The sequence below is a fragment of the Artibeus jamaicensis genome, unplaced genomic scaffold (assembly GCF_021234435.1).
Source record: "Artibeus jamaicensis isolate MK-2021 breed Jamaican fruit bat unplaced genomic scaffold, CSHL_Jam_final scaffold_833, whole genome shotgun sequence".
NCBI classification, from domain to species: domain Eukaryota; kingdom Metazoa; phylum Chordata; class Mammalia; order Chiroptera; family Phyllostomidae; genus Artibeus; species Artibeus jamaicensis.
The window spans coordinates 21,647,325-21,665,790 of NW_026522056.1; the positions used below are offsets into that span (position 1 = coordinate 21,647,325).

Genomic DNA, 18,466 nt, shown 5'->3' on the forward strand with positions numbered 1-18,466 from the left:
CATATGTAAGTCAGAGCTTTTAAAGTAACAGAAGACATCTGGAAATGATTCTGTTAAGTATTTTTAATCTTCCTCTGAAATCTAAACTATGTCATTAGTTTATGTTATCCAGGAAAAAACTTGCTGAATAACTGTGAGTTATTCCTAGTACTAGTCTGAATTACTACTAATTCTAAAGTAATTGACAAAGATTTACTATAATCAATGCTTGTGTACAGAATACAGTAATAACAAATTAATATATTAATAAAGATCAATGAATTAATGATATTAATATATTAATAAAGATCATACTGCCCGATGCATGCATTGTGAATACGCTCATTGATTATTAATTTTGGCAAAATCATTGGATATCTTATGGGTTGCAAATAATTTAACGCACCTTTAAAACGTCATCTGCTCCCGTTTTGTTCTGCTGTGTCATGTTTCGCGATAGGCCTGTACAACTCACCCTACAGCGCTCAGTCACATCCGGCTGCGAAGACCCAGACCTACAGGCCCCTCTCCAAAAGCCACTCGGACAACGGCACCGACGTCCTGAAGGACGCGGCCGCCCCCGCCCCGCCCCCACACGTTCCTCCTCCAGTCCCACCGCTTCGACCAAGAGATCGGTCTTCAACAGAAAAGTGAGTGAGTTCCCCGCAGAGGGGCCTATTATACTTGGAACAGTATAAGGAAGGAGGCACATGGTCTTCAATAGAAGAATTGGTGGAGATATTGTGTGTATAATCTTACCAGTCATTACAAGTGCCGTGTATTGAGATTATACAAAACCCTTTCCTCTATTGAGATTATATCAAGATTATATAGCAAGCTTGGTTCGTAGGATTGTAGTGACCTGAATTAGACCTGATGTAACATGGGTGCAATCTTTTTGATCAATAAATGCGTCCGAGAAGACAAGTAAATGGAAATCATCGACATGCCCCCTTTGACGTCAGAGGTTATGGAGTTAATTTTCAGTTTCTCAGGTTTGAAGTGTTAGGCCTATGAATAAGTTCGAATTCCCCTCTGATACACAAAAATATCTTTTTGAAAGCAGGAAGGTTATTCCTAAGTTATAAATAAGGCATTAGTTAATAAGTGTCTACCATTGACTCATTGCCATCAGTGTTTAGAGATGATAGGAATTTTCATTTTCCCACTGAAATATTTTTGTAGAAACTATTCTCAGAAAAATAAACACACTTGTATTATGCCACTTAAAAATTATGATGACTGGCAATCCTACTTACAGGTAACCTTGACTGAGAGTTTGCTATGAGCCAAGCACTAGGCGAAGCATTTTTCCCCTATTATATCATTTAATTCAGAGAACAACCCAATGAGATGCGTTTTATTCTAAACCCATGAAAATGGACACAGAGCATATGTGAGAAGATTCTCCTTTTAATACCAATCTTATCATGGTGAAGTGTATGTTTACAACTGTGATGCCTTAAATTTGACACCTGTCAAATTTGGCTAGAAATGACTGACTGCACATAAATGGTGTATCTGCCGTAAAAAAGAACCAAAATTAACTCAGATTTAAATGTGTCCTTTGCTCTATGTGTTTTGTAAAAATAAATCTCTCCTTAAGACATGCTGACCTCTTAACAGTTTCTAGATGGCCTTCATATACATTGTCGTGTACAGTGATCAAAACGCCTCTTCTCAACGTTACTCATCAATATACTAGAAAGCCAGTCCTTGCCCCTAATTCTTTGGTTGCCTCGGGCACTTCTATTTCTAACTCACCACGGAGTCAAATTCTACCCCATCCCATGGGTCAGAATTGCCCCCAACTACAGTCAGAAAATCCTGCTTTCTCAAAAGTGACCCCCACTCAGGAAGCTTTCTTTAGCCCCAAAAAGCCACCTAAGAAGCTCTACTTTTGGAGTCCTTCTGTGACCCCTTCTTGAAGGACATCAGTTCGGGAGAGAGCTGGTTCCCAAGTCTCCTATTATTCTCGTTCTTCAAAAGCAGCACCAATGGAGGATCGCCCATCCCCACAGTTTGCTCCTACAGATGGTACCCAAGTGATACTTTAGTACTTCTCACACACCATGATGCCGTTTGCGAGATGAACAAGATCAGACATGGCATGTGCACTACTCCCTGTCACTCTGAATCAAGGATGCCAGGTCAGAGTGGCAGGATAAACTCACGTAACTTCACGGAGCACTACCACCACTCACCCTGAACACAGACGTACACAGCTGCCTTTGTGAGGGACCCGAGGGTTTACGAAGCAGATCACAGGCTGTCTACCCACAAATCCCCTGTGTGAGTGTTTGAACCAAAGGGGAAAAAAATCACTGTATGAAAAAAAAGAGGAAAACATAATATGAAATAAGAGAAATGACTTTCATCCACTCTCTTAGGTCAAATGTGGTATTTTGGTCAGATCAGCTTTTCAACCTGTGAAACTTTTTTCATTTAATCTGTACTAAAAATTAGCTTTGGAAACAGCGAGTAGTTACACAGAACTGTCTAAACATAGGGAATTATTGTCACGAGTAATTTGTTGGTTATTTCCAGACACGACTGGGACCCTCCAGACAGAAAAGTTGACACAAGAAAATTTCGTTCTGAGCCAAGAAGTATTTTTGAGTACGAACCTGGGAAATCATCAATTCTGCAGCATGAAAGACCAGTAAGCACTTGTCACTAAATGGAATGCCAGTTCCCTAGGCTTCCTGGGTTCTCGCACAAACCTGAATGTCATATCGTTTAGCAATGTTTGTCACAAAGGTAACTTATTTATTTGGCATTATTTAGAAATCGTGTTTATTTGGTGTTATGATTTGTGGATCCAGTTTCAGGGTTGAAGACGCAGTCCCTCTAATCTGTATTGTCCTTACAGACTAAATGTAGGACTTATTTACATGCAACTATAACTATGTCCAGTCAGAGCCCTGAGTTGAGTTTTTAAAAATAAGGAATGGCACTCAAAAATGCAACACTCAGTTGCTTGTCTATATTGCTAATGAGAAAAACCGTTCATTCACCTCTTTGCTACAGTGGGACCCAGGCAGCTCCTTTTCATATAAGTTTATTAATATTTCCCCAGAGAAATGTTAATAAATTAATTTCAGGGGAAATTTTCCAAAGGCCTTTTTGATAACAAGTTGCTTTAATTGGTTCTTATTAAATCTCTCTCAGGTTGCCAAGCCTCAAGCTACCTGATTGGTTGTCAATCTAATGGATCAAGATTCTAATTAACTTTGCAATATTGTACAACTATTTAATCATGTGCAAACAAAAAGACATGTAGGCTGGAACGTAACTATGTGCTTCCCCAAAGTGCAGTTTAACACATAGGTCCCTCCTCGACGCCCTTTGTTTCAGGTCCCCAGTTTTCCTCCCATGCCCTCTCTCCTCCTCGGTCAGGGCTCTCAGGATCTCATTGAAACTGTAATTCTTCTGCGTCTCCATCAAAATCTGCTCCCAGAGAAACAACTGATCTCATTTGCGTGTGCTCCCTGCCTTGCCTTGAAAAGAATTTTCGTGAGCAGGGATGCCTTTTCTTGGTTAGCTCCTGTGAAAGCATCCAGGAAACGGTGCTATTGCCTGCAATGCAAGGCCAGCCCCGAACTTTTTCACTGGAAACCCTGGCCACACCGCACCCAGTGTGGGCATCCTCAGTTTCATTTTTGAAACCCTGTTTTTATGGTTATGTTCCTGAGAAACATGTTCAAAAACCTTATAATCGCATCATCCATACATGGTATGTTTCTAAGCCTTTTTTTTTTTTTTGCCTTTCTTCAAATAACTCCAGTAGAGTAACAGGAAAACTGAGGGGAAAGGCAACATCACTGATTTACAGGCTCCCCCACAAACTTATTTACTAGCTGTGATCAGATATCATGGTCTCTAGGATGAGAACTGAGTGAATCATGATGTCACTGTTCCACAAAATCGAAAACAGAAGCATGATTATGCAACATAATGAGTCTCATATTTAAATGTACATACCAAAACTTTAATGACCATTCTAACAATTAATGATGCTCTTAGGATAATGAATGTTGAAATTATATTGATAGCTGCAATAGATGTGGCGTCAGGAAATAGGATTGGTTTTAGAAGCTTTCCCATCAGGATATTTCCATTGTTTACTCACTCGACAAAATTACTGAGCACCAACTGTGTGCCCTGCATTGTATTAGGTGCTAGAGGCACTGTAGTGAGCAAGATACCGTCTCTGCCTCGAGGAACTTCGAGTCTATCATTTCATGGATGTGCAGGGCAGGCCTGCACTTCTACAAATAGACCGTCTGCTATATGGTGAACACAGGCACACCCAGAGAATCTTCCTTTGCCCCCTGAACAGCTCATTCATGGGCTGAATCATCTGTCATTGTGACCGAAATTCCCAAATTGCTCATATCTTGGGGTTCAAGCTTTGAAGTTCCTACTTTTAAAACAGCAACAGCAATAACCATAGCAATAGTTACAGATCTTTATTGAGCACTTACTATGTGCCAGGCCCTGTATGTAGTCATTTGTGCCTTATCTCACGCAGTGAGCCCGACCACCTGTGAAGCAGATATGTGGCACTTCCATTTTACAGGTAAAGAGACAGAGTGGCCCAGGGTCACTTTGCTGGTGGGTGTTGGAGCCAGGCATGCACCCAGGCCAGCTCATTCTTCCCGGCGCAGTTAGTCATGACCGTGCCGCTGCGTGACCAGGATTAGCTGAGTGGGAGACACACTTAGCTAGTGGTCATTATCCGCTTGATTATTTGATTATTTCTCAGTATAACTTTTAGTTTATTTGCTAATTCATAATAAATTAGTGCACCGAATTGATTTAACCAGAAACCTGGGCCCTGAATAGTTAAGACCCAAGACCAGGATGCTCAGCTGTTCTGAGAAGAGTGAGATCTGGAGCGTGGGTTTAGCTGGAGAATCGGGTGTGGCTGAGTCTCCACAGCCACGGAAAGGGACCTAAATGCATGGAAGGGAATGGGAGCGGCTGTCTTATGAAGAAATGGGAAGAACCGAAACTTTTATCCCTCCTAAGGGACAGTTCTGCCGAGGGCCAGTCTCACGCAGGGTGATGCAAACTAGTTCTCTGTGTCACTACGGCCAGGGTTGTTATCAGAGGACTAGGCTGCTATCTTTGTGCTGGTGTTGTTGTTGCCAACCCTGAAGCCACTCCGATTGCTTTTTACATCAGAAGAAAGAAGGGGGGGGTGCCGAGCGCAGGGTGGTGCTCATATCTTTGGGTTCAAGCTTTGAAGTTCCTACTTTTAAAACAGCAACAACAGTAGCAATAGTTGTAAACACTGGCTGGGCACTGATGCGGTTCCCGTGAGCGTCTGGAGTGTCCGGAGCACACCAGGTGCGGAGCGTGAGCGGCAGGCTCGCTAAGTGAGAGTCACGTGGTAGAGAAACGCGTGGCAAGGGCTCCCAGGTGCTCTGAGCGCGCGCTCCTGTCCTTTCCTTCCAAGGTGCTGTGGGAGCGGTCTTCTGCTCTTTTCATAGTTCACTCTATGTAAATTATAAACAGCTAGGTAACTCTCTGTTGTCCTTTTCAATTGTTAGATGACTCCTCCGTTGGCCCAGTTTCCCCAACTGTCATCCGGGAGCCCCCTCTCTCCCAAAGATCTGAAAGCCCTGCCCACCCCCGGGGTAACGCGGCCAGCACCCCTCTGAGTGGGTCCTCAGCTGCATTGCCGCCCCTGGTTGCGGCAGGGGACTGATTCATTTCCCTGATTCTTCCGTCTGTATCATTTCCCCTGCTCGAAACTTTCTTCTGCCTCTCAAGTATCTTCATGGCAAAAATCAAAGCCCCTTACGGAATCTACAGCAAACCTTGTGGTTTGGCCCCCATGGACCTCTCCAGCCTCACGTCTCCTCCTGCCCTTCCTGCCTCACTCACTCGCTTAGCTACGTTCCAGCTCTACTGAGAGCTATCGATTCCTCCCCTGCCAGACCTTTACACTGGCTGTGCCCTCCACCTGGGAAGAGCTCTCCACCCCTTCCTCTCCTCTCTCCACCCCTTCCTCTCCTCTCTCCACCCCTTCCTCTCCTCTCTCCACCCCCTTCCTCTCCTCTCACCACCCCCACACCCTCCTGACTCCTCAACTCTAGGTATAGAGCACCCCCTGCTGTCACCACACTGAACTGTAATGTCCTCGTGTCTGTCCCTCACTGGACTTGAAGTTCCTTGAAGGCAGGCACCACGGCTGGTGTACCAGCTGTATCCCCAGCACCTCGCACACTGCCTGGCACATAGTAGGTGTTCAGCAAATATCCTTGATTAATACAGGAATGAATGAATGAATGAGCATAGGTTTTACCCTTGCCGTGAGTGGGCAAAGTTGGTGAGACCGACTCCCTGCCCTGTTGCTTATCTGTGAAGTCTACATCCAAACAATCACAAGAGTGTCAATGCACTGCTTTTATTTATTTTTTAAATATATTTTATTAATTATGCCATTACAGTTGTTCTATTTCCCCCTTCATTCCCCTCCACCCTCCACACCCCTCCCCCACCATTTCCCCCCTTTAGTTTATGACCATGTTTCACAAGTTCTTTAGATTCTATATTTCCCATACTATTCTTGCCCTCCCCCTATCTATTTTCTGCCTACCATCTATGCTACTTATTTTCTGTACATTCTCCCCCCTTCTCCATCTCCTACTCCCCTGTTGCTAACCCTCCATGTGATCTTCATTTCTATGGTTCTGCTCCTGATCTAGCTGCCCTCTTAGTTTGCTTTTGTTTTAGGTGTGGTTCTTAATAACTGTGAGTTTGTTGTCCTTTCACTGTTCATCTTTTTTATCTTCTTTTTCTATGCACTGCTTTTAATAATTATAGTTCACTGATTCCATGAGTCTCTGGGGACAGTGCATAGCGGGGGCAGAGCTGTGTAAATAAAAGTCCTTCCTCAGACTCTGGCCAAAAGAATCCCCTTCTTCCTTAGAAATACCTGGAATATGCATTTCCATTCTTTAACATGAAAGTAAAAGTGAATGCAGTTTTTTAAAGTGCACAGATGTGCATTTGACTGTAAGTTTAGAAATGCGGATTAAATGGCCTAATGTTTGATCTCAGAAAGCACTCTGCCAGCACCAGGAATCTACCCTCAGCTGACTTAGACCTCAGTTTATCCCAGGAGGCCGTCAAACGAACCCTCCTCTGGGGCCACCTCAACAGAAACTTTTTCCCATCTGGAGTGGATATATTTATAGGTGAGCCAATTAAAACAAACACATTTAAATGAAACACTCACTTAAGACCTCCCTATGCTTGATAAAAACAGAAATAATGTGAAGATGTTACCTTTCTGTGCGACAACTAAAGCAGAAAGGAATAATCACTGGAAACTCTGTGTAGCATTGAAACGCAATTAAACCCTCAGTGAACTGCTGCCTTTTCATCGATGAAGATACTCGTTCAAAGCTGAAACTGCAAATGTCGGAGGTTCCATCTGATGGCTTAAGCCATAAAGAATTACCCAACTAACGACATGTATAGCGTTTACTGTGAAAACTCAATAACTATAAAACATAGTAGCCAATGCCATTCTAAAGCTTTTATGCTCATTACATTCTAAAATTCTAAAATTTAATGAGCATAAAATTAAAGAACCAGATCACGCTGACACTTCCTGTTTGAACAGCATATAGAGATTATATGCTGGCGATGAGCACCCTGGGAACAGTGGAATCTTTTTAACCCAAAAAGCAACTAAACGCGTTTGAGCCGGAGAAAATATAAAAACTTTAAGAACCTCTCGCCCCGGGGTTGCCTTGAGGTAAGAGTCAGGTGTGATTTGGCGTTTTAGACTTTCTTAAGCACTTCCACCTGCAGTGAACGATGCAACTTTTGTTTTAAGTGCAGGTTTGCTAGATGTTTCCAAGTGGGAAAAGTGAAAACCAGTAAGGTTAGAAAGATATGCAACAGTATCTCTGCTCTCCCGGTGCCTTTAGTGAGCAAGTCAATAGAGCAAATGGGGCTTCCTGGGTGAATTTCTGAGTGTGAATGCATATGTCAAACAACTCGAAGGGACTTTCAAATTACAGGTGGAAAGTGTTGGTTTGGTGAGACTGTGGGTGTACCTCAGCAGGGGGTCCGGGTTGCTACACAGCACAGTTAACTGTCGCCTGCCTAATGGGATGCAGTAGGTCAGCCAGGCAAAGAGGACATTCCCATCCTGCTGCTGACCGTTCCTTTACCATAAAGGCTCTTCTTTACGGGTGTACCTTCCTTTACATTCCCAAGTTCTAGATAGTTACCAGTTGTCATGGTTTTGGGTCTTTCCTTTATTTCCTACTGGCGTGGAATCTGGATAGCTGGCCATTGTGACTATAAACTGAATTTTTAATCTATCAAATCATAATGCATAGAAGATTACTGTTGGTAGAGTACAAGGTGATAGGTATTCTGCCCCCCCCATTCTATATTGTATAATAGAAATATATTTCTGTCTATCGGGATTTGGTATATTCATGTTTATGTGGTTTCTTCAGGTGGAAGTCAAAGCCAAGTTGTACCCACAGTTAAATACATTTATTTGTTTAGTAAATGCGCTGCCCTCTGCTGTTCAATGTTTTTAAAGCAAATTGGTTTCCTCCAAGAGAAATTTCTGTCTCCCTTTAGCCAAACAAAAACTGTGCTTGAAAGCAGAGATCATAAAACCAAGAATTAACCATGTTCTTAATGTATATAACATGAGAAACAACATGACTTGAAAAAGCTAACGTTTAGTTTTTTCTATGGAAGAATTACTAGGCCTCTGTAGACAGAACAAAATTTGCTGAAAAATCCTCTCTAGTGTCATTTGCCGTAAAAATCAGCTCCAGCGGCACTAGTCCGTGAAACACTTCTATGCTGCAGCTGTTGTTTAAATGCGTGTGTTTCCTCACTGAGCTCCACCAGCCACAGGCTTTGTGGCCACTGTGCAAACTATTGTGCAAGCATACAATCACATCACGTCTTTATCACTGACACCCCTTCCTAAATGTTTCCCGGGGCTACCAAACAGCTTTCATCACGGCAATTGCTACATATGACAGGTAACTTAGACCCTTTTACTATTTTGCCCTGACATCTCAACTTTTCTGTCACTGTCCGTAGCTACCAGTATAACCTCCTATTACAAAATATTGAAATAAAAAGCACATCTCTCAAAATACTTTGGATACAATTGATTAATAAATACAGACTATAAATTATTAACAACACCATTGCAAAAAATCAATAAAACACTCTGACAAGCTACTTTCAAAATAATGGTTTCTCTTTGAAGATGGGCTATCTCGAAGCACCCAATCTCATACAGATACACCCTCTCCTGGCCTCAGGGGAATGGCTTTTAGGGAACTGAAGGGGTTTTCTTCTGACTCCAAATACTGCTGTCCAACTGCACCATGTTTAACCAGTGCCATGTAATAATTATCAAAGAAGTAACATTTATATAGAACTTTCAGCATCCATTTTTAATAGAAAATTAACAGCCCGAACCTTTCTGGTCAGGCATGAACTGTTGGAAACACTATGTAAGGCTGGGTAAAGTAAATGCTCTGTGACTGTTTTTTCTCTTCCTAAAGTAACTGTGTGTGTGTGTTTTTTCAAACTGTTTATGTTAATACTCCGAGTTTTCCTACCTTAAATGCAATATTCAGAAACGACTGAAGGGGAGCAAGTCAATTGTAAAAGTTGGCTTTTTCTCTAAATTAGAGTGTCAACCAAACCAGGGCAGGATTTTCTCCCTTGCCCTCCCCCCAACCCTAACCAACCAACCCCCATCCAAATCCATTTCCATAGCTGCGAGTAGACAGGGAAAAGGCGATATTTGGGGTCTCTTCTAAAACGTGATTTTTCTGCACTTTCTGGGAGGCTCCTTTGTCTTCACGTCCTTTCGGTGGTCCCGACTGTCCCCAGCAATCTCCCAGGGACCCTCGTGTCTTCCTAGGGCTGCTCCTGTGTCTCCGCCATCCCCTGGAGAGCCTCCATGTCACGAGTCAGCTTCTCCTCCCCCCTCTCTTACAGCCCCCTCTCCCAACAACTCCGACACCTGTTCCAAGGGACCCCGGCCGGAAGCCTAGTTCTATGTCACCACATGGAGAAGTTGCTGGTAGCCCTTCCCCTCCGCCCAGGAGTGGGCTCCCCACACCAGGCCCGAGCACCCCGGCTCTCTCTCCCATCTGGGTGAGCTCCTTCCTTCTCTCCCGTGTCTAACACCCGTCTGTCGGGAAGGTCAGGTGCGGTCCTTGTTCTCCAGAGGTTGGGACCCTCAGAGGCTGGCTACTCACCTCTACCCTGCCTCGCTGCCCCTGTTCTTCTCCACCCAGACCCCAGGCTCTTCATTCCAGGGGACCCCTAACAGCCCCCCAGCACCTCTCACTGCTCCCCACACCCTTCCTCACCTTTCCCCTCTCCTGCCTCCCCGACTGGCCACCTGCCTGCCTGCACCTGCACGGCTGGTCTGCGCACCTCAGCAGACTCAGGTGCTGGGACTGGTGAGGGCCAGCACAGGACGGCGGCCACCCAGGAATGCTCCGTGGGGACCCAGGGGAGCCTGCTCTAATACCCTGGTGGGCTGTCGGCGCCCCTTCTCCCTGTCCCAGACCGTTCTGCATGGTTACTGCCTCCAGCTAAGGAGAAAGAGCAGAAATGGTGGAGATAAACAGGGGCCCAGGAGGTGCCCTCGAAGCCCCTCTGCATTCCGGATTTTGCTCGTTTTGCAGGCTCCCAGGGCTCTGGGCACCTGAGGCTGTGGGATGAGAGGGGTCCCTGCGGGCCTGCGAGTGCGCGGCTCATCCCCGCAGGGCCCCTCCCTCCCTCCTCTCAGTGTGCCTTTTCCTCCCCTTTTCCTTCCTGTCTGCTCCATCCAGCCTGACCGCATACGTCCAGATGACATAGATTTAGAAAATGAGCCCTGGTATAAATTCTTTTCAGAACTGGAGTTTGGACGCCCGGTAAGTGAGGCTAGACTCTTACTCTAAGAAAATTAGGAGAATGTTGTTTGACATACAAAACACATCATGATCGGAAGAGAGAGGCAGCGAGCGTGTACTTAGAGACACAAATTTGGAGCAGCTGAGCCCACAGTCGCTTCTGGAGGAAATGGACACCTGCCATAATGTTTTTCTTTACCACACGTCCATGCACTGGGATCACTGTACATCTGTGCAAATCCGAAGGGACAGTTTTATCGATTTGTGTTTGCTTACAGTCCTCTTTGGTCTAGTTCACTCAGAAGAGCACTGCGACATTTGTAACAACTATAATTACTATCGCCACAGCTCCCGACTGCTGAAGAGGCCTTTGGGTCTGTGGTCAGAGAGTCCTCCCTGTGCCCCTCTAATGACATGAACCCAGGTGTTGAGCCCACTCCCATCACACAGACAGACACAAAACCTCCTGGCAATTTCCACTATAACGAACTACCAGAATATTCCCACTATAGAACACCTTGTTTAAAACACCTTAGGGATATACCGGAAGGGGGGGAAATAAGGAAATTCTGTGGGCCTTGATCTCTAGTTGCTACTGAAAGTCACCAAACCGCCACCGAAGGTGGGCCTTACGAGGACCACTCAGTCTGTTTGGCATAAAGAGTCAGCCCAGGCCTCAAATAACGATTTCCTTTATGGACTCGGGCTTTATTGGGGAACTCTATCCACAGACAGCAGTGCGTCTGCGGGGTGTCGGTTACATAATTTTTTTATATTTTACTGGTGTTTCTGAATTTTAAACTCTCAAAGGACACACTATTATTACACTGCACAGAATTTTATTAAAGATCAGCAAGTACGATCATTCTTTTGCCATCTCGTACACTGATTTATATGCTCACATACTAAACTGCATTTTCCCCACTGGGTGGTTATAGTAGTCCCTTCTGCCCATTAAAACGCAAAGGAGGCTTGGTAAGGGTCATTATCGTATTGAACTGGACCAAAAGTGACCGTAAATGAACATAAACCAAAGAAGTTTCCTAGACTTTCTATGTCTGATAGGAAGACTATTTTCTCCCATTTTTTCTAATTTGCACCCAAATCGTCACCTAAATATATTTCAGAGAAAACAACTTCCTTAACTGTTTTATCTGTATTGTTACTGTCAATTAGACAGCTTGTAGGGACTCTACCAGTTTCTATTCTGAGCCTGAATCACCCACATTTTTCTGTAATCGTTTTCAGCCCCACAGGGAAACTCACCAGCATGCTATCCACTTGTCTGCCTGCTCCTTCGATGTCTCTTTAGTAAACCTGCAACCCTCTGTGGCTCGAGACTAGGAGTGCTAATTTGAGTGGATGAAACGGATTGACAGACACACTAACCAAACCACCCGAGACTGTGCCCCGTGCTGGGGAGTATTTCCGGACCCAGCGCTCTTCCTCCTGGGCCACCCCTGTCACGCTCCCTCCACGTCACTCTGTGCGTGTGCCTGATGCTGTCACCACTCGGTTTCTAACTGTTGTCACCTTTTCCACATGTTCATTCCTTGCTGCCATTGACTCTCCTCCATTCCTCCATCTCTGCACTCTGCTTCTGTGGTGCCCCGACACTCAGCCTCCTAAAAAGACTCTGGACTATGTGCAAGATCACTCTTCTGGTGTTTCCAATGAGGTAAAAGCAAATTATTCTTTTTTTCCCAGATTTCTCTCTTAGGACCTGTTACTGTGATTCTGAACATCTGTGTTTGACAGTTCACTATAGTGTCTCAGCTATTTTTAAAAATCTGCTTTTGCACCATGATGTCATAACCAGTATCATGCCTTGGACATTAATTGTACCAAAGGTGATGACTCTTTCTGAAATGTGGGTGAAGAGTCACTTTGACCATAACTGAGCCGAGTGATTCAGTACAATCCTGGAATCTGGGAGTGTGATCACCAAAAACCAAGAGTAGGGCACAGAAGAAACACCTGTTTCGATTAGATTAAAGCCCTAATCAAGGTGCAGAATGACCCTTTAGACTCTTAGATAATCAGATATTTATGCCCCACATATTCCTAAAATGTGTTTTAATTCTTTTGTTTTCTTAAATACAATTTGTGCATTTTAGCATCGGATAAAATCCAGAATAGGGCTGACCTGTATACCTGAAACTAATCCAAAGTACTATTAAATGTGAACTGTAATTGAAAAAAATTTTTAAGCTAAAAAAAATAGGGCTGATAAATAACTGGCGTACATACCACAACTTTCCAATTCCACACCCTTGACAGACATTACTAATCCTTCTCCACGCTGTAGCTCAGGCAGCCACTGTAATCGATCTCACTGGCACAGGACATGAATGCATTTGCCACCTCTGTCTAGAAATGTTCATGAACATCTGCTAGGTTAAAAAAATGCCGAGCAATGTAAAACTTTATGTGAATTAGTCAAAAGAAAGTACCAAAAAAGGCAGAAATAATCCAGAGTCAAAGGTTTTTATCCTACTCTTAGCAAGGAAAAATAAAATATTTTGGAAAGCAGACTTAGGGCTCATCAATAACAAGCAAGAGTGACAGTTTTACTAAACATCAGCTCTATCAAAGCCTTCCTGTGGGAATTCTTAGGAGCAGCTAGGATGGCATAAATGAACAAGTGAATAGCAGTTTCTCTGTGGTCCTAAGTAAATACAAAAACACTTAATTAATGTTTTACTTTCATTGAAAAGTCTTAACTCATTTAAGTATGTGCAACCAGAAAAAATATATACAGCTAGTAGAGTGCCTATGCTGCAAAAAGTACTACTGATACATGCTGGTGAAAACTGGAATTGCAAGCACAGATTCAATTTGCAATCCCAAATTATTTCCCCTGAGCTATGTATCAGAGTGTATGTTAAACAGAAGTTAAGCAAAATATTTAGGTATTAAATTAAAAGTAAAATAGAGTAATCAGGAACAGTCTGGGTTAGTGAATTCAGTCATTTCTAAACATGCATTTTTTTGTAGAGGGGCATGCAATGTAAAGAAAATCAAATACAACAAGCAATTCTATTTTCATGCTTTCTTCACATCTGAAGAAAGGGCATCCTTTCAACATTTGAATAGCCCAGAATTTTACTTTGGAATTCAATTTGGTCAGCTATTTCTTTCATATTCTGGTTAGGTATTTCTAGGTTAAGACAGTTGGTTCATTGAGAACTGAAATAGAATCTAGAGATCTCCATATCCAATTCCCTTATCTTTCAGTCAAGAAAAGTGGAGCTCAATTATTTTAGGAAGTAATGTCCAAAATCACATGGTTAGATGGTGGCCAATTAAAAATAAAACAGGTCTCTTAACCTTCACATCAGGGCTGTTTCCTTTATGCCACACTTCTTAGCACTTCCAAGAGATATGTATTTAGTGCTCAAATGTTTTAGAAACATGCACTTAATACTGTTCCTTCCTGACCATTGATTCCTGTTCAGTTCCTGGGCTACCAATAGTAGAAACTTAATTCTGTGCATTCTGTATCTCGATGGTGGTGGCAACAAAAATCACATAAAGAAGCACTTTGCTGGTGGTTAAACTGGTTTGTGGTTAACCTCTTTGGAGTTAAGAGGGGTGTTGTAGAATTCTGATAGCATATTAACTATGTTATTAATTTCATATCATGGCTTTTCAGAGTGTAACAAGTACTTTGATAAGGTACTGTATTTTGTAAAAATTATAATTAATTAGCCATTACCCTAGCTGCCACCAAGTACCTAGTATCAAGTGCCTAGAATGTGCCATGAACAAATTTTCTAATCCATAAATATAACTGAGAAACTGGAATTAATGAAGAACAGGTAAAGATGTCTAAGGAAAGTATAATCCCATGATAGCTTAATAGAAAGAGTGACTAAGTACCTGTACTTTATTAAAATGACCTTCGTTTAGGTCATTTTAAATGGTAAGATAATGGTGATACGTAACTACTCAGTAAATCATAACAGGTAAAATAGGGTTAACTCTTTTTTGGAGACAGTTCCCATTTCAGGATGAGTACCGTTCGTACAATCAACATACAAGGTTTGCTCTTAGTCTTCTATGTAGACTTTTTACTGCTTCCTTAGAATTTAATACTGAGTCTTTCCTTCTGAATATCACACAATCCACTTCAGTTTATTTTGGATTGTGGAAACCAACCCAAGGAGGAATTATTGTCGTTTCTTAGCCTAACTCTAAGACAATAGGAAGTACAGAGCCTTTACTTCCTATATGATGTTTTCATTCATACCACAGTATTGTTTAGGCTCATCCCCAGTGGGAGATTCAGACTCTCTGGTCTGAATCAAACTCTAGGGATGTTCAAAGAGTGCTCCGAACGATCAGCTGTGGTTGGCGGTTGGCTGGCCCAGCACAGGGGCAATCCATGCAGATGGAATGTTCCAGAGCTCTGTGGTATTATTACTCCTCTGCAAACATGCACAGTTAATATTTCTAAACTGAAGTGTAAGCATCTGGTTTTATTTATTTACTTGTTTGCCTTCCTGCTTATTTAGTGTTTATTTTTCCACCTTTCCAGTGTCTGATTCATAGTTCAATGAGTTAAAATAATCTTGCAAACTTATCAGCAAGCCAAAGTTTTTCTAATTTTATATTTGTTGAAAACCTAAAAATCTAGGTACTTTTTAGGAACTAAAAGTTTTAGAATATGCTTTTTCTGTCTAACATGGAGGACATAGTCTTACAGAAGATGTTTTTTGTTTGTTTCTGGGCAAGAATTTATTCTCTTTAATAAGAAGGATTAAATGAAAATATAACTAAATAGAAGCAATTTTAGAGTTTGTATAAAGGGGCTTGCCAGACTGATCTATATAAACAATCTCAAAAGTATATGCTAATATTTTAACTGGTTAATTGGTGCTAACTCACAAATAGAAACAAAAGTTATAGAAATAGTTCTTGAAGTGCGGTTTAATTTTCACTAGCCCTCCAGTAAAATATTTCTTAGTGGTAATCATTTAAGATAAACCGTGTCAAATTCTGCCTTTCTGGCTGACATTTAGGCATTCATATGGAAGAACATTTTCAAACCAGATTTTCTTCATCAGACCAATAAATACTAGTGATGAAATATTAATCAGTAAATAACACCTAAGCCAAGACTATTTAGCAGACATTTTTGTATATATTCTAGACATCGGCATCACCTCCAACACTGTAGAGTTCAATATTGACCCTCTCTTGCCTTTTAGTTATTTTAGCAGTTACTCCAGGAGATGGCCATGGGAATGAAACATCCTTATGGAACACTTTCGCTTAATACCTATTACATTGTACTGTTCAGAATGAAGGAGTATGAAAATGCTGTCTATAATAAGCATTTAGAATTACTTATCAATTTGTATATTCTATTTTTCTTTGTTCCTACAACCATGAACAACTGACAGTTGATTTTCTAATGAAAGTGTTCGAAGTCAACTTTTTTTAATGAAAAGGCTGTATGTTGGTTCATTAAATCATTTATTTTAAACTAACCTGGAATGTAACTATTTGAAAGATACAACCTATACCTGATTTAAGTACCAGTAGTTTAATTTCAAACCAAAGGCTGTGGTTTTTATTCAAATGTCACATCTATATTGACAGACAAAAGGTATCTCAAGTCCAACTGACATGTTAAGTTTTAAAGATAACACCTGGCGACACGACAATAATATATAAAGAAAGTTCATGTTTTAAAATGATTGAGTGACTACCAATTTTAAAAAAATATCAAACCCGTCCTTTATGTAGGAAATTTATATTTAGAGTCAGTTTCCTTCACAGAGGAGTGGTGATTGATTCCTCTCGTTTCCCCGGGCAGTGTTGAGGTTGTAAGTAATTTGGGTAAAACTAACAGATAGAGTGTGGTCCTTCAGAAGGGAAGAGTGGGTAGAAAGGAGAAACCAGGTTGGCAGGATTTCTTTGCGGGAAGACACTTTTCATATTCATAACAAATGGTATTTTTAATCTCAGTTTTTACCATGTTCTTTTTAGCATACCTAATTGAATATTCGTGGACAAAAGAAATGTTGCCATGGTGAAATTTTTCTGTCTCCACAGGCCTCCTTGTATCAGTCCTCTATAGACAGAACTCTGGAAAGGCCCAGTAGGTAAGAATGTTGCTACACGGTGCAACTAGACTATTGTGTAACCAGTGGTTTCTTTTTCAGTAACTGAGTGAGGAGGGTTACGGATCATGTTTTTATTTCAGCGCCATACTGCGTGGAGTTGTTTCCTTTTGTTTCTGCATCATTTTAAATGGTTCCATTCAAGGATTTATTTTAAAAAGTCAAGCGAATAACTTTGGACTGTTTTATAGACTGAGAAATCTTCCCCTTCCCTGTCTCCTCTATAACCAGTTTTTGTTTAAGTGGGGATTATCAACATTTAATTTTTAATATTTTTATGAGATGTATAATATACTTAACATTTTTTATAAATTATGTTCTATGCCTATTTGTTCCTTACACTCTGACCACGCAAATTGGACTTGCAGTTACCACCAATGGATGAGAATTCACTCTATACTGGGCATTCCAATCACATAAACACATTTACCCCTTAAAACACCACTCTGAGTTAAGGGCCATCGCCTCCATTTCATCTCTGAGCAAACTGACACTGGGGCTCCGTGACGTACTGAGGTTTACACAGATGACAAAGAGCAGAGACCAGGGAGACTTGAACCTAAGTAGCTGGTGACCAACCACCGGCCCCGCCTTACAAGTCTGCCAAGGCGAGTTCTGTTGGTGGGCTCTGAATACTTTAAAACATCGCAGAAACGCATATACAGCTCAGTAGCAACACCGAATAATTCAAAAACTGCCAGCCACACCGAGTCATCAACAACACATACCCACAGTTACGTCACATCCATTTTCCCTTCTGTAGATTTAAGAAAACTTTACAAATTGGGCTCCTAAGTGCCACCAACATCATTAATGTTCCCAAGAAAGGACCTCCTCCAACCCCTCCTGTAGACCTCTTTCCCTAACATGTTGGAATTTCAGCGTTCTAATATAGCCTGTGGTTGCTGTAAAAACACATGGACCCTCAAGTGACAAAATAATGACAGTGAGGCAGGTCTAGGGCAAGGGGGGCATCCTCTTTTGAAGAATGCAGCCAAGTGCTGAGGTCCGGCCCCACCTCCACACTTGGGATGGGGCGTGTTCCCCTTGCTCACGTGTGGAACAGGGGCAACAACACGGTGGGGGACCGAGGACACTGATGTCAGCAAAACAAACAACACGCCACTGGCTCACAGGAGGTTTGACAGACGGCGTGCTGTGTGATGTGTGCCTCCCAGCACCAGTGTCTTGTATGACACTGTGCTCAGATAAAAACGTCCGGCCATTACGACCGCTGACACCACTTAGTGCAGCCGGGTGAAAGGACTCCTCGGTGGTCTATTTGCTGACCCGGTCATCGGTTGCCAGTATTCAAACAGGAAAGTCCTGGAATCCCAGGGCAAGGTTGGTAAAGCTGAGATTATCAGGAAGAGCCCTGGGGTGAGAAATGTGTCTCCCCCACCGTCTCCCTCCCTCCCAAGCCTTTCCTCCACC

The 18,466-nt window shown here is 42.4% G+C and overlaps 1 protein-coding gene across 23 annotated transcripts in view; it reads left to right on the forward strand.

Moving 5' to 3' along the window:
- SORBS2 (sorbin and SH3 domain containing 2) overlaps positions 1-18,466 on the forward strand; it is a 224,829-nt gene that overhangs the window by 168,655 nt on the left and 37,708 nt on the right. For 18 of the 23 annotated variants that reach the window (XM_053659830.1, XM_053659849.1, XM_053659834.1 and 15 more), the window contains 6 exons: positions 440-629; positions 2,527-2,641; positions 9,994-10,152; positions 10,839-10,922; positions 12,523-12,579; positions 16,965-17,014. In XM_053659830.1, the coding sequence (XP_053515805.1) occupies positions 440-629; positions 2,527-2,641; positions 9,994-10,152; positions 10,839-10,922; positions 12,523-12,579; positions 16,965-17,014 (655 nt within the window). The remainder of the gene's footprint in view (positions 1-439; positions 630-2,526; positions 2,642-9,993; positions 10,153-10,838; positions 10,923-12,522; positions 12,580-16,964; positions 17,015-18,466) is intronic. The other 5 variants (XM_053659844.1, XM_053659842.1, XM_053659846.1 and 2 more) reach the window with 2 other exon arrangements.